Source organism: Phaethon lepturus, unplaced genomic scaffold (assembly GCF_000687285.1).
Source record: "Phaethon lepturus isolate BGI_N335 unplaced genomic scaffold, ASM68728v1 scaffold28387, whole genome shotgun sequence".
Taxonomy (NCBI): domain Eukaryota; kingdom Metazoa; phylum Chordata; class Aves; order Phaethontiformes; family Phaethontidae; genus Phaethon; species Phaethon lepturus.
This window is the reverse complement of record NW_010553123.1, coordinates 1-24582: the sequence shown is the minus strand read 5'-3', so window position 1 is coordinate 24582 and position 24582 is coordinate 1. Positions and strand designations below refer to the sequence as shown.

The window sequence follows — 24582 nt, the reverse complement described above, 5'->3', positions numbered from 1 at the left end:
AGGACGTTGTGGCGATGTGGGTGTTGGTCTCTTCTCCCAAGTAACCAGTGACAGAACAAGAGCAAATGGCCTCAAGTTGCACCAGGGGAGGTTTGGACTGGATATTAGGAAAAATTTCTTCACTGAGAGAGTGGTCAGGCATTGGAACAGGCTGCCCAGGGAGGTGGTAGAGTCACCATCACTGGAAGTGTTCAAGAAACGTGTGGATGTGGCGCTTCAGGACATGGTTTAGTGGGTATGGTGGTGTTGGGTTGATGGTTGGACTTGATGATCTTGAAGGTCTTTTCCAACCTTAATGATTCTGTGATTCTAAGTTGGTTACTGGGTGATGCAAGGGGCCACAGCGACCCAGTTGAGCTCGGGGCATCACACGGTGCTGTTTAGTAATTCAGAAACCTTCTGCTTTTAGCATCCCTGAGATGTAACTTTGATGAATGAGGGTGTTGTCGCGCAGGGCAATGTCACTGAATTTTCTCCTGCATTTGGAGTGGCCATACAACTTTAGTGTCCTTTGAGGATGGACGTAGAATTAGAATTGGTTGAATGATGAATTTTGGGATTGGTGACTATGCTGAAAGAACAGGGTGGTAATGAGAAATCTGCTTTGATTGCATTGAGGCAGGATTTGGGGAAGTTTTTGATGAAAGAAGGCAGCAACCAATTTAGTTTGAGCTTGCAAATAGTTTGTCTCACCCAAGATGTCATGTTTTTTCTTATCTTTGGAATCATTTTACCTTTTCCACACTTTTTTCCTTTCATTTAGGTCATTTTGTAAATAATCAGAAATGCAATTTCAAAATGAAAAGGTGAAAAACCTCATTAAAAATAATATCTCAAGCATTTTGACATTTCTGATGTGCAACATGCCGTGCTGATAGCTCAAACCAGCAATATTTGGCTACTGTTACTTGCTTTCTTCTCCCCTTCCCCACCTTAATTTTTCCATCTCTCTTTACTTTACCTTGCAGATACCATGATGCAGAGCTTTGGGGGATCAAACTGATGGTTTCTTGAAAGAGTAATTGCTCAATTCTCTTTCCTGCTTCATTTGAGGGTGGTAATGGTAGCATCTGGGCAGTGACACAAGAGCAGGAGAGTGGTGTGTGGATGGGAAGGGGCATGATGGCTGTGATGGGAAGCTCCTCAGGCTGGGCATGGGAGCCCCTCCTGCCACTGGTGTGTCATTTTAAGGCCATCATAGGGGCTGACAGGGACCTGGAGAGAGCAGCACAGATGTAAGAGGTGTATCTAGATTTCCTGAACTAGAAATGTGTTGGAGTCAGTCTATAAAAGCCACAAATTTCATCAGCTAAAGGTCAAAGTAATTATAGAGTCTACGACGTTTCCTCCCGGAAGGAGGCAGCAGGGGCTGTGGTTGCAGTTGTGGGTTTTCACCTTCTGCAGGCTGGCTTGGAAAGTGTTAAATCCCAATCTTCCCTGCAGTCAGGTTATCCCAGGAAGGCAGAATGAATAAGGAAACAATCAATTTAGAAACAGGACTTGGCTTACCTTGCAGCCAGCTGGTGGAAATTGCAGGTGGGAGAGAGGTGGCTCAGAGCTGGAGCTGCAGTGATGCTCTTACCTCCACTGCTGCCACCAGCTGGGTGGGTGTGAGAGTGCTCGGGCCTCTGCCTCAATTTAAGAAAGAAAAAAACCTCATCATGATGACCCAGTATTTCTGGAATGACACCAAGAGGCCCGTGAAGCTTACAGAGCCACCGAGGCAGCTTAAGACTTGCAGCTGGCCTTCTGCAAGCACCACACCCGTGCCTTGCCTTTAGCACGAAGGACCCGTTTCTGATCCCATCACGCTAACGTCAGTGAGGAGTATCTTTGCTGAAGGTCGTGTTGCTATAAGTAATGTAAAAAGGGAGGGCCTTTATTTTCCCACTGCCTGTCGGTTGGGTGGCTGGTGGTGCCAGGAGGGTGTGATAGCTGGGAAGCAATGGTTAGAGAAAAGGGCTGCAAGCTGGGTGCCTCCTTTCTCATCCCTTCCTATTAATGACACTTAAGCTCTTTTTGCTGCTTTAATCCTCAGTGACTTACTTGGGAGTTTCTGGACTCCTTCAGAAAGGTTTCATGCAGAAAAACTTTTTTTTGTTTGTTTGTTTTTTAAATAGTGGCTGGAGGTGATAGTGATGGACTATCTGCTGCCTGTGTTAATGAAGGGAGCTCCCACTTTGAATTCCAGCACCTGAACGGCCTTTTCCTCTTTCTCCCTCTCCAGGTGCACGACTTTGCACTATCGCCACGACCTCCCGCCAACCAGCATCATCATCACTTTCCACAATGAGGCCAGGTCAACCCTGCTAAGGACGATTCGGAGGTAAGAGCTCCCAATCTGCCCTTAAAAAGGGGTGAGTAGGCTAGAGGTTTTCGTGAATAAAGGCGGAATCTGTTTGCACTCAATGCAGCAATGGGACCAGCTGCGGTCTCGAATGATTACCGGGAGAAATTAGTGTGAAAGCTGGTCTCTGAGAAGTAGATTTTGCAGTGGGATGCTCAGGAAAGTAAGTAGCCGTGCTCCCTTTGCAGGGTCCAGCATGGGACCCTCTTGGGGGAGCAGCAGAAGATTAGACAGAGTCAGGGATAAGAGGTTTTATATCCAGCTGGGTATCAGTGCTCAGCTGTATTTTGTCCCAGTCCTCTAGGGAAAGCTATTATTCTGCAGATGTCTGTTCCAGTACTGCTGTTTGAGCCTCTCCAGTGACCCATCAAGTGCCAGAACGGCTTGCTAATTGGGAAGCCCTAATGGTGCACATGCAGCCTAGATTTTTCAAGGACGGTCTCTGTACTCCTCTGGATACACGGTGGAGCGCTCTGGGCACGTGGCCATTCCTTCATGTGTTGGTTTGTTCTCAGCTGTGTTTTGCTGTAGTGGATAGAATAAAGGCTTCATTTTCACCACAGTTTTTTTTTTTTAAATCAGTGTTTAATCCCAATGTGTGCCTTGAATCTGCAAATTCTCTTGTGGGAAGATTTAGTGAGGTGTGTCTATGACACCTTTGAGGGGTCTATCTCCAGGTCTCAGCTAGTGGGTTCCTCTGTAGCGAGCTTGTGTGTGCTCTGCTCTGTGATGGTGATAAGTGTTTTGCAGGTGTCTCATGGCCACACAGTGAACACTTGTGCCCTGTTGCAAGCCTTGTCAGTTAAACGCTGACAGGTTCCCAGGGACCTCTTGCCGTCGTCGGTACTGGTCAGACTGGGGTTGCTGGCTGAGGCGATACTTCAGCTGTGCCCTGTTTACCGTCACATCCTCACCAGGCTCTTCTCTGAAAACAGTATCCTTCCTCAGGTGAACACGCTCAATGCCACAAGTGAGTTTGACAGTCCTGAAATTGAATTCCTGCTTTGCTTTATGGTTTCATGCCCGATCCCATCTCCTTCGCTTCATACTTAATAATCTATCACCGCTTGCTTTCTCTAGAGTGTGTGGATTTTGGGTGTGCATAACACTGACACTTGGTGCTGTGTACCAACTCCTTGATCCTGGACCTTCTCTTTTATCTTTACAGTGCCTTGCACAGGTTTACCATTCTCCAGAGCTTGTTGTAATGGAGATGGCAAGGCAAAGCCAAGTGCAGTCCTCTAGGCCCTGAGATATAAGATGCTTATAACATGTTAAGTCAGGGATGGACTTTAATATCGTTTCTCCCCATAATTCAGCACTTGACTGTCCTGGCAAGTATGATCATGACTGATGTTGTCATGTGAGAGATGTTAGACCCATGATACAGCTCTTATGTCTGGATCCCCCATATCTGGCTTCATTACAGAACTGTTCATTGCAGTGATGCCATGGTTAGAAATTTTCCTTCTTCCTCCAATATGTTGTCTTCTGAAGTTTCTGACTTCCAGCTATGAAAAGACTTTCTTCCTTGTTCCTCCTCTTTTCTTTGCTTGACTTGATTAGTTGGCTTTACTGCCTTCCTTACCTGGTTGTGTGGTGTTTCCACCACAACCTTGCCCCCGTGCACTGCTTCTCCCTGCTCACATGCCCTGGCAATTCCAGCACTCATGTTTTGTCTGTGGGGAGGTTTTCCCCAGCTCTTGGGCCCCTTCTGAGCCCTCTTTCCTGTAGGCTGATCTCCAAACAATGCCAGAGCCCCATGGAGTATCCCACTGAGCTGCACCACAGAGGCAAGCCTGGGTGGTGAGGAACCAAGATGACAGCCTTGGGTCCCCAAGTCCCCTGCTTCTTCCTGGGCTAAGATCTTGAGTTCTCCTGAGCTGACCCTCCTTTTTCTGGTCCCCATGGTTTGGAGGTGGCCTCCTGGCATCAGGGTTCACTCTTTTCCTCCTGGATGCAGTACTTAGAGGCTTGCTTTGATCCAACTGGCCCTTGGTGGCAAGTTGTGCTGGTGACGTGGCTCCTGCTCTGCTTCTCTCTGGCCATGATTGTGCACGTATTGTCACCTCCCTGCTTGTTTTTGGACCCAGCTGAGAGCTCATCTGCCTCCTCAGCCTCTGTAGGTTAATTTGCTGTGCCTTCTGACTGCTCTGTTTCTTTCCCCCTTGCTCGGCAAATACTTAGTTTAATTAGATCTTCTAGACAAGTCCATCCCACGGTGGCTGTAACAACATGGATCATTTTCCATTGCCATTCAAACAGACTCTCTCCTCCTGACACTGCTTTGTGCCTTTTGGAGCCGTCTGTGGCCAAGTGTCTCCAAGTGCTTTGAGCACAGTGGTGAGGAAAAATGGGCATCTCTTCTCCCCTATTCTCCCCAGTACGTCTCCATGGTGCACTCTTGCTATAGCCCAGTTGACAGATGGACAGGCTGAGGAACACAGAGGTGATTTGCCTGTGGGTGGTAGAAGATTTGGGTTGCAAACCTGGTTTCCTGAGTTCCAACAAGTTGGGTTTTCCAGCCTCCTTGCAAAATGAATGTTCTCAGTTAACTGCTGTGGCAGGAGCAAGAAACAGGGCGAAGGGACAGTGCTCGGCTTGTCCAAAGCCATGGGGCGATGGGGCATCAGCCCCCCAGAAGGAGCACTTCATACAGGACCCTGTGTAAACACAGAGGGGTGACAGAGGGAAATGCGGGTGAAGGTACCCTGTAGCAGAGGAGGAAATCGGCTCTTGCAGAGGGGACCACGTACACAACAAGCAGGAGGGATTTTGCTATTCCTACGCTTTTCCTAGGTGCTTGAGAGCTTCAACGCTCACCGAGTGCTGAGGCTGAGCTGTACCACAGGCTGAATGTGTTGCGTTCGGCTCTGGGCGAGGATGCGAGTGCTCTGACCCGTGGAGCAGAGGCACCAGGACATGGCCTCCGCAGCACCCCTTCCTTCACGCAAGTCACGTTGCGAGCATTTGTGACAGTTCGTTTATGAACAATTTGCGTAGAGGTATTGAGAAAAGCTAGTGGACTGTGTTGAATAATGAATTAATTTAAAAGTTTCATGATCTTTTCTCTGACCATTTGCCAGCTGGAAGAAAAGTAGGGAAAAAAAAAAAAAGACAAGCTAAATTAATCGAACGCCCAAATCTCTGCAAATGATGTAGTCAGCATTTATAAATGCGTATGTAACTATGCTTGTGAATACGTGCAAGTGTCCGGGCAGTGGGGGATGGGTGTCGTGAGGAAGGGAAATAGAACAGGGAAGAAGAGGCCAGAAAGGAGGAGATGGTGAATAGCAAAGTAGCTCTTGAGATTCTATTTTTGTACTGCGCGGACAGTGAAGAAACTGCCACTGGGTTGTTGTTTCCGCCACTCACTTTTCGAATGACCTTGGGCAAGTTTCTTATACCCCTGCGGTTCGGTTTCATATCTTTCAAGCTCCAAGGTTCAGCACATCAAAGATGGTGAGAGTCTCCAGCAGTATGGGGATGGGACCATGTGAGGAGGAAAGGCAGGAGCAAGGGAGAAAATAAGCAATACAGCGGCATTTTGGAAAAAAAATACGCAATTTCTTCTTTCTTCTCTTTCCATCCTGTGCTAGCCTGGTTTTAGGAAGGGAATCCAGCTCATTGTCCAGCTCATTAGCTGTCCAGCTCCTCCAGAGCAAGAGCTTAAGGGTGTCCCCAAAGCCATAGCAGTCACAGGAGGAAAAGGAGCAGCAGGGCCAGGAAAGGCACTCTCCTTGTCACCTGGGGCTGGGCTGGGTGTTGGGGCTCTTGACAGCGTTGGGCAATAGTGCTTAGGGGGATCTGCTCCATGCCTTGCCTATGAGAACATCGTCCTCTTTCTTTCCCATCCCTCCCCGGCAGGCATGGGCACGCTTGCGTGCCGAGACGCGGCCGCCACTGGGCGGACAGTCGTGCTTTCAGGGCTCGGTGCGGCACGGCATCTCCTGCCGAGGTCTGCAGGGAGCCGGGCTTGGTGCCTGCCCCGTGCCTGGGAGCGTCCCTGGGAGCGTGCCTGGGAGCGGTGGGGAGAGGAACGCCGCCCGCCATGGAGGCAGGGCTGGGGGAGGCGGAACTGCAGGCAGCTTGGGGTGATGCTCCGCTCCCGGACCGTCGGAGACCGTCGTGCTGTGACTCTCTCCAGCAAGGCAATTCGGGGAGCTTGACGGCCGGTCGGCGCTGGCGCAGGCTGGGCAGGAGAGGAGCGTCGGAGGCTGTTGTGCTGGCAACCTGCCGGGCGGAGGGCGAGAAAGAGGCAGCCCTGTTTACTCTGCTGAGTGGTCTTTATTTATTTAGTCTTCAAACCTGCAGCTGGGGAGCTCAGAACAGGAATAAGGAGACTTAATTACTTACCTCTCGCTGACAAACCGGAACACATCCTTTGGCAAAAGTCCTGATTGCAAGTGCTGCAAACACCACATCAAATATTTAGATCGTTAATTAGCAGGGAGCATATCATGCCTTTCATTTTCCAGTGCTCATGAGTAAGAGAAGCGACGTCCTGGACAGCCAGCACCTCACACCTTCTCCCTGTGCCGCTACCTCGTCTGCATCCAGGCGCATCTGAGGCAGGGAAACGACAGAGCCGTGCGCCTCCTTCCTTAGGCAGCGGCGGCACCGTATAGAATCTGTGCCATAACTGAAACGAGCCCGATGGAAGAAGCGAAAACAAGCCAGGTGTTGCGGAGAAACTGTATAATTAGCACATTGTGCTTACTATTTTTTTTTTCTGCTTTTTGCTTAAACCCTGGATGTTTTTTTCTTAATTTGCTAATCCTCTCTCACAGTGACTAAGTGCACATCCCTCCATGCGCTTTTACCTTTTGATGTTAACGTGAGAGAACTCTTGAATTTCAAAGAGCTTGGTGGGTATCTGAAAGAATAAAATGCGAAAGCCGCAGTGTAATCAAAGCTCATTATGGTTATTCTTGGTGTGATGTCTCTCTTCCCACATAATCAGTCATCTTGGGTTGTTGAAGCAGTTAATTTTGGCGGGCATTTTCTCTCCTTGCTCTCAGTCTGATTTCAATAATTATGACCCTTGGCCCTTTTGACACTTTATTAAACTCCCAAATGTTTTTTTCTCCCAAATAAGTCCCAATATATTGCCGCGGAGAAAATTAATTAACGGCTTGTGAATTCCCAAGGATCAATGTCCACAGTCACCCCTCTAAAGCAACTGGTATTCTGGGTGATGACCAAAAACATACCGACCTTCGGTCAGAAGATCTGAACTTCTCCCTGCAAACATTTTCTGTGTCTTACATGCCAAGGTGACTTTTGCATTGGTATTTGTTTGGAGATGAAATTGTTGAATCTAGTGCTTACCTTTGGGTAGGTGGAAAAGGATCCCAACAAACTGTTGAGAAGGATGAAAGAAGGACCTTACGATGAAGATTTAAGGTGAAATTCTCTGTGATTCCATTGTGTAACATCTGCTAAATCTATTGAAGCGAAGAAAATTTCAGCATTAACTTTTCAAGATAATTCAGCACCAAATCTGGTCTTATGGGCTTGAAAAAGCATAAGCGCTTTCTGGAGTAGAAGCATGACTTTTCATTTCAATGGTAACAGGTCTTTCAGTGATTTAAGGGAGAAAGTGTTGTGATCTCTGGCTCAACAGAACTTAAAAGCTGTTTTGATTTGTTAGAATATGCCAATCATTGCAGTGTATCTACCTATGTTTGATTTCAAAGAAAAAAATTCTATAAATAACAGGGGGACTTCAAAGCACTATAATATTAATTGTCTTCTGATTTTACCCATATAAAAGGAAAAAAAGCCGTGCACACACATAAAGAAAGTATTAAAAAAAAAAATCAAAGCTGAGAAAAGGCACAACTAATAGCAAAGCTGTCTTTGAATTTTTAGAAGTGCTTTTAATAGTCTATCTGAAGAAAAAAAAATCCCCATCACATTGAAAAAGTGCCGTATTTGGTGCCTCTGTCTCCTGTCCTCCCTGAGGAGCATTGCAGGAGGGGTGTTTATCATCTCCTGTGTTTCCAGCGGCATGGGTGCGTTATCGTGGGATTAATAGAGCACAGGTAGAAAACGTGTTGGAGACGTGAATTTGGCTTTGCTGAAAAGCTGGCGAGCTTGCTCTCGGCTGCCTTGGGGAGCACGCTGCAGCCATGGGGCCGCAGCCTTTGCTGCGCATCTCCTGGTGCCTGGGTCAAGCGGCCCCCAGCCTAGCAGCAGGTTTGGGGCTTGCAGGGGTCTGTGCGCGGATTCGCAAGAGCGGCAACGAGCTCAAAGCCTGCTGGAATCGGTGGGCACCAGGTCCCTTGGAGCTGTGGTAGACCTAGTTTTTGGACCACCCTCACCGGGGCTTTGTTCAGTTGGGATTGGGGGTAGTGTCATGCTGTAGGCGAGTCCCACAAGGACTGGGAGAGGGCTGTCATGGTGCTGGGTGCGGATGCTTTCGGTGCTGGGGGATGCTGCGTCACCCATGACGGTGTCTGTCATTAACCCCGTGGAAGGATGACGGTTCACGGAGCTGGGGCAAGCCTTGGCGAGGTCCCTCCTGCATCAGCCTGTGTGCTGATTGATTGATTGATTGATTGATTGATTGATTGATTTTTACACCTTGCCCTGGTCAACCCTCTGCATCCCAGAGATGGCCATTCTTGGCATTCAGGGGACATCTTCCCTCATTTACGGGGTGGCAAGCCGAGGCGCAGAGTTGGCAGCAAACGGCTCGATCCGGGAACAGCGGGAACCGGCAGCTGAGCCTAGACGGGGCTGCACATCTCCCCAGCCCAGCGCCTTGGAAATGGCCCGAGCTGGGTTTTCCTCCGTAAGAGGTGCCCTGGGGGGAACTCGTCCAAGTCACTGGGTACTGCCACGAGCCCCGGTCTGAGTCTACAGCCCAGTGCAGCGGTTCTAGTTGCGTTATTCTTGCTGGCACCAGCGAAAGCAAGCTCAGCCCCTTTGTGACTGCCTTCCTGTAGAGTTAAGCCCTGCATTGCACTTCTGGCGGGCGAATCTATAGGGGAGACTGGGCGGAGGCAGGCTTTGAATATGCAAGTTACCCACTCCCTCCCCCTCCTCTGCTCGCGGCGGGTTATTTATTTATTTTGCTGGCTTTTTTACAAGTCTGCTTCTTTCCTGCAGGTTTCACCAAGTTAGGTTTCCAGGCAATCAGTGCTTGTTAAATATTCCACTGAGCATGATATTGCTCTCCTGTCTCTCTGTACTGACGCTCAGCTGCGGTAATTTGCTGAACTCAGCTCTCACATATGGGGATTTTTTGAAAATAACAAACCTATTAATAATAATAATTAAAAAACACTTGACAGGTGGGAACAACACATCTAAATTACTCCGTGTGCCCCAGCGGGAGGAGGAGCGTTCAGCCACTTTCTCTAAGCCTTCGTGCAGGCTGCGGGCATTGGCGAGGGGGTGTTGTCTAACCCGGCTCGGTGCAAACCTCAGCGACGCTGGGGTGGCCACAGCAGCTCCTGGCTGATAGGACTCCCACTATGACTGTTGCTTAGGGGGTAGAGGCTTTCTTCTCCACCCCACCCCAACCTTAACATGCAAAACATCTGAAGTGTGGGGGGGAAATCATGGGTTTTGCCAAGTTCCTGAAACTGGAGGAGGCTGGGATTGTTTCCAGAGAAAGTAATTATGGGCTTGGAAGTGATGTTGAGGAGCTCCACAAGGGAGGTGCCAGCCTTACCCACTCTGCTCTGAGATAAAACCCCCTTTTTTTTTTTTTTTCAGTATTTCTGATGGGGTAAAAAACCCCACAAACCATGGAGGAAGGATCCATTTGAAGCACCTGCCTTAGGAGGTCCTGTTATCCTCCCCAAAAATTCTGGCTCAACTCTTTCTCTCTCTAGAGTGTTGTAATTCCAGCACCTGGTGGATGCTGGCACCTGCTAATAGGTATAGATACTCCAAGCCCTCCTGGGCAGGTGGCCTTGTGGTTTTTCATCAAGAAGGTTTCATCAGAGAGGTGCAGGCCTTTGGATGAGCGTCCTTGGATATCTGGCGGTGATGCTGTGAGACCTTCTTGGGTTCCTACCAGCTGGGCTGGTGGCACCTGGGTTCCCTGGGCATTCTGCCCTTCAGAGCCCTCTTGACTGGGATCTGGGCCAGGGATGTGGTTTTCCAGGCTTCCAGGCTCTTTGCCGGGGCTCTGGGAGCCTGAGAGGCTAGGGAAACCTGTTGATAAGGATCTGGAGGTGTCAGGGGCTTCAAGGGGTGTCTGTCCTCTTACGCCAGCTGAAGGCTTTTCTTAACCCAGACCAGAAGGCAGATTCAGGGGTGAAATCTGGGGGGGCTTTTAAATCCTGTTTGAAAAAGGAACCGCGCGCAGGAGGAAGGCAAAGGAGTTTAAATTCTGGAATGGCCCGTGCCACCCAACTGGCATTATCAAAGCCTATGTGAAGCCCTTAGGAGGTTTTTGGGATGCCCTGGGGTTTCTGCTTCAAGAAGTTAGCCTTGACCCTTTGGTGGGCAGGATTTTACACACGTGTAATTTTGCCAACCTCAGCGCTGTGCAAGAAAGGGGGAGATGAGGTCTAGACTTTCTAATAATAATAATTAAAAAAAAACTTGGTGGCCTAATTAAGGGAAGATTGTCGCTTTCAGCCATGTTTCACAGTGTCTGTCCACCTGGAGGGAGCTGTGAGCCACATCCTCCAGCCTCTCTCTCTCATTAAATAGGCAGGCTCCAACCCTGCGCTCGTCCTCTCGGCAGCCTCTGAAACGCAATCAGCTCACGGGTAAAAACAGGAGCTGTCCCGCCACGGCTGTGAGCTCTGTAAAGATGGGTTTGAGCTGGGTAATCTTCTCCGTGTTGGCCCTGCTGTCGGCGGACGCCGTGTCATGAGCCCCGGGAGAGGTGGGGGGTGATGGCAGCGCTGCAGTACGCCCCGTTGGGGAACTTGGTGCGATGCGCGTGTTGCGGAAAAGCCTGTTTCTCCTGGCCTTACGTGGTGCTCTGCTTTTGCTCGCAAAGGTGGCAAGGGTGAATCTCAGCTATTTGCCAGGAATACCGGGCGCTTGGCTCTTAGATCAAGCTACAGGGAGCTGACAGCCAGGCACTGTAGGTTGCTGGCAGCATGGTGGTGAGTGGTTTCTGGGCCCTGTCTGGTGTATAATTTCTGGAAATCCAAGCCTGGTCTTCTGTGCTTTGGCAGGGATCAGTTCCTAGGCTTTCTCACCCTGTTTGCTGGGTTGTTGAGTTGGTCAAGCACTGTCATGGATTTTCTCTCGTCATGCTTCAGCGTGCGGAACCGTACCCCTGTGCACCTCGTCCATGAAATCATACTAGTGGATGACTTCAGTGATGATCGTAAGTGACCCTTTCTGTATTAAAAGCAAGGGGCCAAACTGAAAGATACTGTGAGAGACTGGGATTTACGCAGAGAGTGGAAGGAAATTTAAAGCTCCGTAGGTGTGGAGAGCAAACCCCGCTGTGCCAGGTTTGCATCGCTGCATGGAGAATTCAAATTCCAAACGATCAAACCTCTACTCATGAAAATAATACAAGAAAAGAGCATGGCAAATCATTTTTACGTCCAGTAGACGTGAATCAAATCCTTACCTGGTTGTATCCTGCTGCAGCTGTGGTGTGTTTAATCTGGCTTTCAGCTGCAGCCAGGAGCAATTCTGGGTTGACACCACTGGAATTGCACAGGATAATGATAGTCTGGCCCTCCTGATGTATGCATATGTTCTGCATATGTTTACATAGGTGGCCAGCAACTCTTGATTGATTTTCTTTCATCCATGTGAAGGGCAGCCCCTGTGGGAAATCCTCATTTCTGAACTGCACCATAAATAGGACTGTACACCACAGGCAGCCCACATCCTCCGGCCGTTCTCTCCCGGTTAATAGAGTGACTCAAGTGAAATCAATAGGTCCGATCTCCAGCAAAAGCCAGTAGCTGAAGCCCCGGGGGCTTCCAGGGAACTACCCCAGCTAAAGACCTTGCCTGGTGAGGTGGGTGAATGGAAGATGCAGGAGCTGAGAGTAAGTGCTCAAAAAAACTGTCTCAGGCATAAAAGGGTTGATAAAATACACCTAGGCAGAGTGGTCCATGGCACTTACATTTCAAGGAGCTGCAAAATGTAGCCATTTACTAGGAAACGTGAAAACAAATCCAGGGAGTTGGGGGTTTTTTTGTTTAAAAAAAAAAAAGGATCTATGCTTTGCTCTTGGATGTTATAAATAGGCACTGCCTCAGAGAGCGTTAGGGAGAGATTTCACACGAGATCCACTTCTCAGCATCAGCACCTCCCTGGGCAGCCCCTGAAGCCGGGGTTGCAGTGATTTTGGTGAGCTTTGGAGCGACTCCGGTGCACGGGGGGGCCAGGCTGGGCGAGCCTGGGGACCGGCAGGGCGGCCGCGGCGGAGAAAAAGGAGCCGGTGCGAGGACTGGAGCTGCCCTGGCGTACAGCAGAGCGGGCTTTTCGAAGGGTGGAGAAAGTAAATGCCGCTTATTTGGCTAAATAGACAAAGCGCCTGGCTCCCTGGAAGGAGAACGGTTCGTGGCAGTGCCGCTGCCCTGTTGCAGCACACCCGATGGCGTGAGGCGGGGAGAAGGCGCAGGGCTGGGTCTCAACTCCTCCCGGGGCTGCAGCGGGGAGGCTGCTTCCTCGGCTACTTGAAATCAGCGCTTCTCCGCTGTCTTACATCTCCTTTCCTGTGATAGTCTGAGCCTGCTGGCATCTAGTCTGCATGTATTTACATAAAATACATGTATTTGCATAATACGCTATACACACGCGGTCAGTTTTTTTTCCCCCTGCAACCCACCCCCAGCAACTGGTGCTTTCATCTCGTGCCCAGCTGGGGCTCATTTCTCACCTCTCTCTGTCCGTTGACCATTTGTCCATGGAATGCGGTCGTTCTGCACGTGGGTTCCCGTTCTTCCCAGCAGATTCCCGTGCTAGGTCCGTGGCTGACCCGTGTCACTTCTGCTCGCCTGGCGTGCACCGAGCAACGCGGCTCTGTGCCCGAGTTTGTTAGGGATGCCAGTACGGTGATGCCCCTTCTCAACAAAGGTCGCTGGAGGGAATGGAAGCACCCGGAGGCGCGTGTGGGTGCAGGCGCACAGGGTGGGCGGTGGGGACGGGGCACGTGCCTTGCGAGTTTATAGTGCTGGGGAAGAAGAGGCGGAGACGCGGTGAGGGGCACGGAGGGGTTGCGGAGGTTAGAGGGGGCTGTGATGGGCACACCTGCCTGCAGACCCAGCTCTTGCTGGGAGAAACCCGGGTGAGGAGGGATGCCGGGGCTGCAGGCAGCACTGGGGCAAGAGCAATGGCAGCAACTGCATACGGGATTGCAGGACCTCCCTAGCTTGGGTGTGGGTGGCTGTGGGGCAGAGAGGCTGCTGCCCTGGGCGTGAGGAGCCCTCAAACTCTCCACGGGGCTCTCTTTGACCCTCCCTTTCTCCTTGCTCGGGGCTCACAGGCCACCTCAGGACGCTCCTGCCCCGCCGCACAGACAGACATCAAACGACTTACGTGTTGCTTCGCAGCTACCAAAAATAATAATTTGTATTAATGTGCAAAAACTCTGACTCTGACCCCAACCACGGCTCTTCTACGCTGACTTTACAGCGTAATTCAGCTGTTCTCGGTGTAAATTGGATGGGGCTACGCTAGTTTTATGAGAACTGCTGCTCTGCCAGTCCCAATTTATGCTGCATGAGCTGAGGGGTAAGGTTGTTGTGACCCAGCAGTGCCATCGCCCTGACGAGCCATCCGCCCGTCCAGGATGGGGTCCTCTCCCTGCTCCTAATCTCCCCTAGGACCATTTCTGCTGCCAGAGCTGCCGTGAGGGCTGAGGGTGACATGTCCTGCCTTTGTGTTTCCCAAGCTGACGACTGCCGCTTGCTGGGCAAGCTCCCCAGGGTGAAGTGCTTGCGGAACGGACGGCGAGAAGGTAAGAGCTGCCTGCCCACGACCCAGGTGGGAAACCCAGATTTTGGGAGGTGGGGGAATGATGGAACAGGGTGGGGATCTCAGTGGAGTGACTGACAAGGGAGGTCAGCAGCTCCCGTGGACGGGGGACCCTGATAAAAGGAGATGTGATGAAGGGGTGGGATTTTAAATGGATCTCCCCTCTCTCACTGAAAAAGATGGGACTGTTAAGATATCCAGTGAGGCTCAGCTGTAGCTTATTAGCCAGAAAATTAGAACAGGCAAAACAAAGCCCCGGGTCTTATTTTTGAAGATGTTTGCTCTAATGAAAGAGGGGAGATCTGCTCCTGCTGCTTCTGTGGGATTTATATTATATTTGAAAGATTAAGAAGGGCTATATGGAGGATGAATGTATGTCCTACTGGGCTGCTGCTGACAACCTTTTGAGACATTTTCCAGCTCCCCAAAGTCTGAATGGGTTTTTTCAAGTCCTGCTTTGCAATATTAGGAAAACAAAAAACGAAGAAGTTTTTTCATGCTGAAAACCAAAGGTATGAGTCCAGGCATTTGTCAGGTTGGGGAGATTGAGGAACGGAGAGGGTTTGTCTGTGGAGTCTTTCTGCAGGTCTCAGCTCTGCAGGTCTGGTGTCAGGGTGGCATCACCCCCCCCATGGGTGTAAGAGACATACCTGCTTTGGCAGGAGGGTAGGGGAGGTCTCCATAGACCCACACCTCCTTCTCACCTTTCTCTCCTGTGTTACGGGGGTACATATGTGCTCACCCCCAGCGCTGGATGGACCTGTAGGTATTGGTGCTCTATAAAGCAGTCAGGACTCGGGAACCCAGCCTGGAGAGCTTACCTCACTTAATACGTCACTGAAGCCGTATCACTCAGGACCTGCCAGGATTTGGGGAAGGCTGGGGAGGGAACAGCACTCTGTGCCTACCCACAAGATCTTAGAAGTTGCAAAGAGATATACAGGGACAACCCGCATTGCGGGAAGTGACCTTGGCAAATGCTGGGTTGCTCCAGGCTTTGTTCTCCTGTCCCTCTCCCTCCTGCTCAGAGGCTGTTCCTTGACCCCTTTCCCCTAGGGAATTTTAATATGAAAGTCAGTAACCTCCTTCTGCATGGACCTGATGTGTGGCTGCTCCCTGAAACCCTTCTCTCTCTATCTGCCTCTCTCTCCCCTTATATTACTCGCTGTTTCTGCTTCACCAAGAAACTCTGCTCCCCTTGAGCAATCTGCGTGTCCTCTTGTTTGCCCACAGATCATCTCCTTTCTCATGTTGCCGTTCACTTGAGCATTGGCCGCAGGCAGGAGGAGTGTTGGAAAGCTGGTTGATTCCTGTATAAATAGGAACAGAGCATCTTTAAGGGCGGTGATCTTGCCAAAGAGTCTAGTGTGAAATCCACGCGTGCAGCTGTTTACCATGAGCTCCCTCTTTGTTAATTTTTCTCTCCCACAAACGCACGCAGCAATCCATCTCCAGCTCCAAAGGACTCTAAATTTGCCGTCAGAGCCCTGATGAGCCAAGAGGGCTCTTAGCACCTTGAGAGCTGACCCTCTTTCCTTGTTGGAAAATGTGTTCCCATTGAGCAGCAGTGCCCCCAGAGTGGGAGAGGGATTTGGGGTTGCTGGGACATGGAAAGGGACACAGCAGGGAAAGGAACAGCAGTCTAAGAAAAGCCTAATTCTGGCATGAGGTGATCCGACCCTCGACTATCCTGACCCATTCCTCACTGACTTACATCTGTCTTAGATTTATTACCTGCAGGGGGTTATGAAAGCATTTTGAGTCGTGTTTTGCCCCAGAAGGTGACAGCAGAAATAATTGCACAAATTAGGGATTGTCGTAAATGTCATCAATCATTAATCTTGGCGAAGCCATTTATTTACTTTGGTGACCTCGGGAAACGGTTGGCATGCTTTGCAGCACCGGGAAGGAAGCAATGAACCCGAGCCATGTTTTATGTGAATGGGATTTAGGTGGGTCAAAACCCAGGAGATGCATGAGTGCAGGAGACCATGCTGGAGGAGCCCGGGGACGTTGCCCAGCCATCTGGGTGGCAGCTGACGTGGTGTGTCCCTCAACAGGTCTGATCCGGTCCAGAATCCGAGGGGCAGATGTGGCACAAGCAGGAGTCCTGACCTTCCTTGACAGTCACTGCGAGGTGAATAAGGACTGGCTGCTCCCTCTGCTGCAGAGGATCAAAGAGGTGAGTGCTCCTGAGAGACCAGGGCCACCTTCAGGGGATACATCACTGATGTCCACCTCCTCTTCCCTCTCAGTGGGCATGACCACCCAGCTGTAACCAGCTGCGTGCAGGCATCCATGTAAGAAAGTGATGAGCTTTTGGGGTGCAAAGTGGCCTTTGCTGGTCTTCCTTCACCCAGCAGCAGGGTTGTCTCCATGACTGGGAGAGCGTGTAGATGGGTGGGACAAGGTGCCTCCCGGGGCAGTGGTGCTCTACCCGGCAAGCACAGGTTGAGTGGTGAAAGGGGAATACATGGGCAGTGCTCCTGTGGAGTTTTTAATTAGGCTCATGTAAAATGCTCAGTGCTGATGATTTAAGGGAGTGACGGCTCCTTGAATAAGAAGGGCCGAATTTAATTTCATGCAAATTAAGTGCTAATAAATTGATTTAATAGGATTTAAATTCTGCTGATTTCGGAGCAGACAATGACATTCGCTTTTCCCCGGCGGCGACTCTCTCGCCAGACGTGTGCACGGAGGCTCCCGGCACCTTGTCGCTTGTTGGAGGGAGCTCTGTGCTGGTGACCTGCTGGCACAGTGCAGGGGACGAAGCCTTCAGCTCCGGCATGGACGCGTGGTTCTTTCCCTTCGCCGTGCCTTGTTCCTCCACCCTTGCCTCACTGCTGGCTCCTGATTAGAAAACTGCTTTAACTCGTGATTAAAAAACTACTCCTCGGTAGTTTTAAGACTACTGAATTATGTTGAAATAAGGGTAGCTGAGGAGCAAGGGGAAGCCGAGGCAGTGGGCTATGGAGAAACCCGCTCGACTGGTGTTCTCGGTGCCCCTCGTCAACGGTGTCCCGCTTTTCATGCCTCCATCTGCGATGGCTGGGCTGTGCGTCCCCAGTGTGCGGCAGCGATGGGGCGGGGGGAACTGGGGCACAGCACCAGGTCAGGTCCCTCCGTGGTGGGTGAGGGCAGCCAGTGCTGCTGGCGCTTGTAGCGCAGCCAGCGCTGGAGAGGTCCCAATCTCGGTTTGCAGGCTGGACCACAGTGCTGCTGATAAATGGTAATATAATGGAAATGACTTTTTCATATTATTGATTGCAGCTCCGGTGGAATTACGAGAATGCGTGCTATGATACCTCACTCGAGCTTCATAGCTGGCCTGCCCCAGGCTTTTGATGTGTTTTGGCAGGAGAAGGGCAGCGGTGGCAGCAGGAAAGGGGCAGGCAGAGCCGCTTTCCTGCGTAGCTCCGGGACTGTTCGGCACGCCTGGGGTGGGTGGATGTGGATGCCACGTGTGGCATCGCCGTAGGAGTTCCACTGCATCGTGGTCTGGATATAGTATCAAATGCGTGCGTCACCTCCGTGGACTTCTTTTTATTCGCTCTTACGGGTTAAATCTTCTTCTGGCTGCACGTAAGGCAGTCTGTAAGCTTGTGCTGCTGCTCGTGCTGCTCTTGCCCTGCCCAGAGTCTTGCAGCCCAGGCAGCTCGGGCAACTTACCGCGAAGAGTGTAACTTGAGGGTCTTGCAAAGCAAGTGGCGTCCCGCTTGCTTGCTTTTTAACTGCTCGCAAAAGCTGCAGGCTAAGGGCAGAGAGTCCCCGGTTTCGTTTTTCCCAGGCCCACCGTACCCATCCTGTCCGTCAGGGTTAAAATATTGATCAGTGAAGTGTATGAAATGTTACTGCTGCCACCTTCAGGCTGTGCTGAGAGCCGGCTTCCCCGTCCGACCGCTGCCGTGAGGATTAGCCGCCTAGAAAAAGCCTTTTCTCGCTGTGTTGCTCCTGGGATCAGTCTGTTGAGCTCATGTGATTTAACTTTCAGGCAAAGGAGCGGTGAGCGCCTCGAAGCACACCTGGCGCTTTCGCCACCACCAGCCACCCTGCATGTCGCTTCGCTTCTCTTTTCTCAGTCGGAGCAGCTATTCCTGCAGCTTTCCGTGGTGGGAAGCGCCAGAGCCGGTGTCTGCCACCGTTGCACCCACAGGAAGGTGCCCCTCCAGCCCCCCGCATCCCGCTTCCCCTGCACCCTGCAGCTGACGGCATCCCCCCTAGCCCAGCGCTCCCTCTTGGGTGCGGGCAGCACGTGCCCAGCATATGAATTTGGAAACAAGCAGGACTAGAAAGTCTAAGAGCGATTAAAGGGGTGTGGGGGGAAGAGAGGGGGTCCGGGAGGGTCTCGGACCTGTGCCTGGGAGGGTGCATGTCCCAGGGAGGGGCAGCGACAGCGGGTGTTTTACACCAGCACGTTTGCAAGCGTGTGACTATGAGCGCGTGGGCACGGGCTCTTGTTTTTACTTACGGAACAAATATCTCTAGAGCCATTAATGGTGCATTTAAACTGAGTAACTTTTCTAAAAATGTAATTATCCAGCCCAAGGTATTTTTACAGTATGACTCAACGAGCTCGCCCCAAAGCTGGATTTGCAAATGGCATTGGGATGAACCAGTGGATGGTGACACCCCACTTCCAACTCAGGCACACCCCCCCCCCCAAGTCTGATGGTCTCTGGGAGCAGGGGGGAGGCAGGTGAGGGGCATCCTGGCCTTCTCACCTTGCATAATGCTGCTGTGGGGCCAGAGGAGCAACCATGGCTCTTTCTGTTAACCTTTACAAGGTCATGACGTAGAGGTTGGGAGACAAGCTGGAGTCAAGGTCTTTTTCCGAGGTTGAAATGTATCTGTTGTCTTCAGGATAATTTTCAGAGTTTTTCCCTGTTGATTTAGTTCTATAATTTGGTTTGAGAAGTGTATTGGAGAAACGCGTTCACAGGTTTTTGAGAATTTCATGTGAAAGAGGATTGAAGATTTCAGTGTTGTTAATATTAACATGTCCTGGCATGGAAGGGTATCAAAAAAATAGAAAGGTGAATCTGTCTATAATAGAATCTGGTGCTGAACCCAAAATAAATCATAGCAACAGCTCTGTGCTCTTGAGCATATCGTGCTTTTCTTTTGAGGGTCAGAGAGACCTTCATGAAAGCTGAGTAAATATAAATGCTCCCAGGACATGGCAGGGAAAGTGAGGCAGGGAGAAGGCTGCACTGCTGAAGGCTAGCATTTTACAGTAATGCACTCAGCCAAGATGTAAAGGGGATTTTCTTGCAAGAAGTTGTGCTGTGCGATGAGTAGGAGTGGAACTGAAATTGGGGATGAGTGTCAGGTAGTTAGAAGTGCTCACTAGTAAGATGCTTGAGGGGCAGGTTTTAAATGACTAGTTACGATTCTTTCCCTGCAGCGTCCTGCACACAAAGCAGGTGCTTTGCTTAAAACCTTTCCCTTACCCTCAGGCAACTTAAGGATGCTTGGGTATGCTGAGCTGTGGCAGCTTGGGCTGCACTGTGCAGCAGCTACCATGGGCTTGAAAGGTTCATTGCGCTTGGACGTGACTTGAGTTTCCCCCGGTGGTAGGTAGGTACAGCAGACCTTGCCTTTTCAGTGGGATGTTTGACTCGAAGAAGGTCACGTTAAGAAACCTGACGATGTTGTTATGGAAATACCAAGTATTTGTCATGCTCATTTGGAAAACCTGAGCTCTAGTCCAGCTCTCGGCTCATGGCCTTTGGTTGCTTCTTCCTACGGCTGCGTTTAAATACTTCTTTGTTAGGACTAATTTCTAAAACAAAGTCTTCTCCCAGCGAGAGAGCAAGCCCTGTGTGCTCAGATGCTTTCCTTTGCATGGCTGTGAAAAACAATTTGATCTGGAAGGGTAAAAGCTTGAAGTTTGAGCTATAATTGGAGTTTGGATTTTTGAAAAGAAAAAGGGAGATAAGAGACCAGTCAAAGCTGTCAGAGTCTTTTCCTCCTGTAGGTATTTTTGTTCATAACTGTTTGTATAATCTCTTTGCCCATAACAAGATGTTAATTAAATCACCACCAACTATTGAAAATAATTCAGCTTTTTTTTTTAACCCTTTCACACCTTTGGCAAAACTCTAACTGTGTCCCCATAGTTTGTACATTTAAAAAATACCTGTATTTAAGCTGCTTGACTGTCTGTGTTTTTCCTGTGTCGTTTCAACTGCCTGTTCGTCACCTGGCTTCTGAAATCCAGCAGAAAGTATTTAAGGCAGGTGAAAGGGGAACACACCCCTGAATTTGCAAAAGGCAGGCGGAGCTTCGCATCCAGCCGAGCTGGGCGCCGGGTACGCGCACAGCCTGCGGAGGCAGAGACCGCGGGCAAAGCCAAAGCCGGTGCGAGGTGCCAGCTCAGCGGCCCAGCAGCACGCAGCGTCTTTCCCAGCAGAGTCAGCGCCAGCCTTCCCAGCCTCTCTTGCCGGCGTGCCCCTGGCTCCCGGCAATACTCTGCCGCTTGGCGCTGCTGCCATTAATTCCTTGGTTGAGCTGATGTGATGGCTGAGGTGGAGGCGGCGGTGATGGGCGCTTGTCCCTGGCAAACTTGGATGACACCAAGATTTCCAACCACCTGGTGTCTCCGGGTGTTTAGGGCACCCCTTGATCTGAGCGGCGTGATCTGAAGTCACAGGTCGTTTCGCTTCTGCTTTCCAGGATTCCACCCGAGTGGTCAGCCCCGTTATCGACATCATCAACTTGGACACTTTTGCGTATGTGGCGGCTTCCTCAGACCTCAGAGGAGGTAAGTCCAAGCCCCGTGGGCATCCATTCTGTGGTGTGGACACGTGCTGGCCCGAGGAGCTGGTGGCTCTGCACCACACCGCTGGGTCCTGCTATCTTGCAGAAAGCACATTAGCACCGTTCCGTGCTCCCCGCTGGGTGTTTTCAGGCAATGTTAGAGACAGCTGAGCGTGGCGTGAGGAATGGCATTTGCTACAGCGGGTAAGGCGGTCAAGCAGGAAAGAAGGGTCATGTCGAAGCCACCTTTGGCAGCACTGAAAGCCAGGCTGCCGACCAGAGGAGATGGGGGATGTCTAGGCAACAAATGGAGGATGTGACTGTAGCACTTATTAGTACGCCTGTGCTATTTGTAGCACGCAGTATCCATCGGAGCGTGTATCTCTGTGCACAAGGGGACAAAGTGAGGTTTCAGCAGCAGTTTTAATTCTGACTTTTCCTGCCTTTAGAGTGCTTGACTTTGCAATTGCAATGCAATATGTAGTTTCTTGTTCACATGCAGTAGTAAAATATGTTAGTCATTGGACTCTTCTCCCAAGAGTTGCATCTCCATGGCCTAAGTCATTTGGAGGTGCAGAAAATACTCCACCAAACACAGCTTCTGCAGCCTGTATTGCCTCCTAATCCATGCCAATTTGTAATTTCCCCATGGTACTTCTCTGCTTTGGTTTTAGGTTTTGACTGGAGTCTGCATTTCAAATGGGAGCAGCTTTCCCCAGAGCAGAAAGCCAAACGGCTTGATCCCACCGAACCAATTAAGTAAGTCAAGAGGGGGGGAAGGAGGCACCTGAGGAATGTGGGGCAGGGCAGGCATCTCATCTGACCTCATGGGTGTCACCATGCCCCATAACAGTGGGATATTCCTTCCAGGACATCTCTGAACTTCTAATACCTATAGCGAGATCCTGGCTAGCTTGGGTTTTGCAGTACAGCTTTACATCCCAACACCAAAGCCTGAGGGTGCTACAAAGGTAGAATGGGTATATTTATGGTTAGTTGTGTTTTGGTAGTGCTAAGGAGGCTGAATATGGTTAGGGAAAAAGCGTAGTGCTCTAGATTTCTGCTTCTTTCAGCTCAGCTATTGCTTAAAAATAAGGCAGTGTCCTCAGCCCACTTGATAAAAACGTGCTGTCAAGTCCAGCCTTTCCAGATCAGTGCTGCTCTTCTGGACCTTGCTGAAGGCTCCTCAGAAATTCAGGATGTGCAGGAGAGATAGTGAAACTGAACGGGAGAGATGCCATCTGTCCTCATGCCGTGGGATGGAGGGAGTCCTTCATTCTGCTGAAGATCTCTCCTGGCAGCAAGCCTAGTGCTGGTGTCTGCATCCCCGGCCATGAAGCGCTGGGGTGGGCGGCATGGAGGAGACCCAGCGCTGGGGGAAGCTCAGGGCGTCAGAAAGCTCGCAGCGGGGCAAAGCACTGCTTCTCCTTAGGATGCTGTTGTTAACAGGAGCTCTCGCTGGCTTCCCAAAGGCTCGCCTTGCGTTCCTGGTTGTCCTGCCATGTAGGGCACTGTGGAGAGTAGCCTGGCACAGCAGCCACCCCAGCTCCTCCCAAGCCTCCGCTAAGGCATCCACACTGTCTGCAATTGAATGGCGACGGGAATTGTGCCAGCAAATGGCAAGTCTCCTCCAGCTATCTTCTGGGTCTGCCCTCCCCTCCTCCACGGACCTTCTCTGTACAGTTTTCTTAGCTAATCCAAAGAATGAAAAATAACGCTGTTTTGAAATAAAGATCACACAGTTAGTGATGGCTTTTAAAAAGCCCTTCTGAATTGGCTCTGCCTTCTCCTCCCCAGTGGAATGGTGCTCTTAATAGGCTGGCTCCAGGCAAAAAGCCCATCTGAGTGAATAACCCCCTGAGCGCTAAGTGCATTTTTGATGCTGAAGCCTACAATCAGGACTGTGAACTTTGGGCTTGTAGGAGTTGCGCTGACGGGTGCATTAGCCGTCATTAGTCATTAAGTGCCAGGCAATTTATGATTGACAGCAAAATACAAAGGCAGCTGAAAGAAAGGCTCAGATGCTTTTTGAGGTGTGTTGCCTTTGTTTGGTGAGAAGGAGATACATAGGTAATGTCCTGATGATGGAGGAGGAGGAGGCAAAGGGAAGGGCTGCTCCTGTGCATCCAGGTGCTGCAGCAGTGTTTGAGAGTGTGTCCCCTCTTCCCTTCCCCATCCTGCAGGACTCCCATCATTGCCGGGGGGCTGTTTGTGATCGACAAAGCCTGGTTCAACTACCTGGGGAAGTACGACAGTGCGATGGACATCTGGGGTGGGGAGAACTTCGGTGAGTCACTCTTCTTCCTCCTATGCCGTGCTGTGTTGGCTTCTCTTCCTGAGTCATGCCAGATGGATACAAGGTCATGTTGGACTTTGCTTTGAATGCTCTGTGTGGTTTCCCTCACTTACATTCCTAAGTTACGGTCTCAGGTGAGTAAGGGATCCAACAGCCATGAATGATGGGAAGTGAGCAAACCTGGGACTCCCTGCCTTCCACACTGCTTTGATTTTCTATGGGTAAATACCCTAAACCACAGAGTTCTCAGCTTTGGTGTCACCACAGATGAGAGGACATCACATGCACCCTCCTATTCCTTCCTGATCTTCTTTTCTCATTAATAAAGCAAAGATGTGTCTTATTCCATGGTCTGACGACAGCATTTCGAAGCTATGAACTGAGGCATCAGTGCCTCCCTGAATTTGCAGAGTGCCTGAAACAGTAGCTCCATCAGCATGCTGCAAGCAGGTGACAAAGTAATGTGGCTGCTTATCCTTTCTGTATCACTAGGTAGCTGAGCGCTGCCAGGCTCTCCTTTACGCTATCATTTTTCCTGCACAAGAGAAAAAAAAAAAGGTTAAGAGCTGACCTAAATTCAGTCACCTCTGCCCGTTATCATGGGGCAAGATGGGCATTAAGAGATCTCCTGCATGCAAACTTAAGAGGACACATGAAAGAGATACCAGCCTGTCCCTTGTCCCCCATGTCAAGCGGAGCTGGGTCGGGCTGGGCTGTTCTCTCTCTGAAGCCGTAGCGATGCTGTGGATCAGAGCAAGAGACTGTATCTGTGAAAGAAGGGGGAAGCATTCAATGTCAGGGAGACAGATCAGAACCTGGCTTTAACAGCCCACACCTCTGGAGAGTATGGCTAGCAAGGAAGGATCTTGTGTCTCAACACATACAGCGATGCTGTCAGTCATCCAAGGGAACAGACGCTGCCGCCTTGCAGTAACCCGTCCTCTGCCTGGCACTGTTGTTTCCTTCACACGTCTTTTTCCTCTAGCGTATTTTATTTATTTATATCTCGCTCTGCAGTAGGATCTCGCTCCTTCGTGCTTTCTCTCTGTGGGTGGGTGTCTTGTCACTGGACTGACCCCAAAGCATCTGCTCCTCTGAGTGGGGTGGCTCTGAGGAAACCCAGGAGGGGAGCGGCAGCCCCCCCGCCTCCCCCGCTGGATCAATGGCCCAAGCAAAGCATTCAAGAAGGGAACCAGACGGGAGGAGAGGGACTGCTGCGCCGTGCCTGACCCGCTGTCCGTCTGCTCGGCACTCGTCT

The 24582-nt window shown here is 50.6% G+C and overlaps 1 protein-coding gene across 1 annotated transcript in view; it reads left to right on the top strand.

The window, feature by feature from the left end:
- LOC104624161 (polypeptide N-acetylgalactosaminyltransferase 14-like) overlaps positions 1–23315 on the top strand; it is a gene marked incomplete at its 3' end in the record, with an annotated part of 43820 nt that extends 20505 nt beyond the window's left edge. Inside the window, exons 3-9 of the mRNA XM_010291453.1 lie at positions 2228–2326; positions 11587–11654; positions 14187–14252; positions 16330–16451; positions 20945–21032; positions 21703–21787; positions 23212–23315. Coding sequence (XP_010289755.1) covers positions 2228–2326; positions 11587–11654; positions 14187–14252; positions 16330–16451; positions 20945–21032; positions 21703–21787; positions 23212–23315 — 632 coding nt within the window. The remainder of the gene's footprint in view (positions 1–2227; positions 2327–11586; positions 11655–14186; positions 14253–16329; positions 16452–20944; positions 21033–21702; positions 21788–23211) is intronic.
- Positions 23316–24582: the final 1267 nt, after the last annotated feature.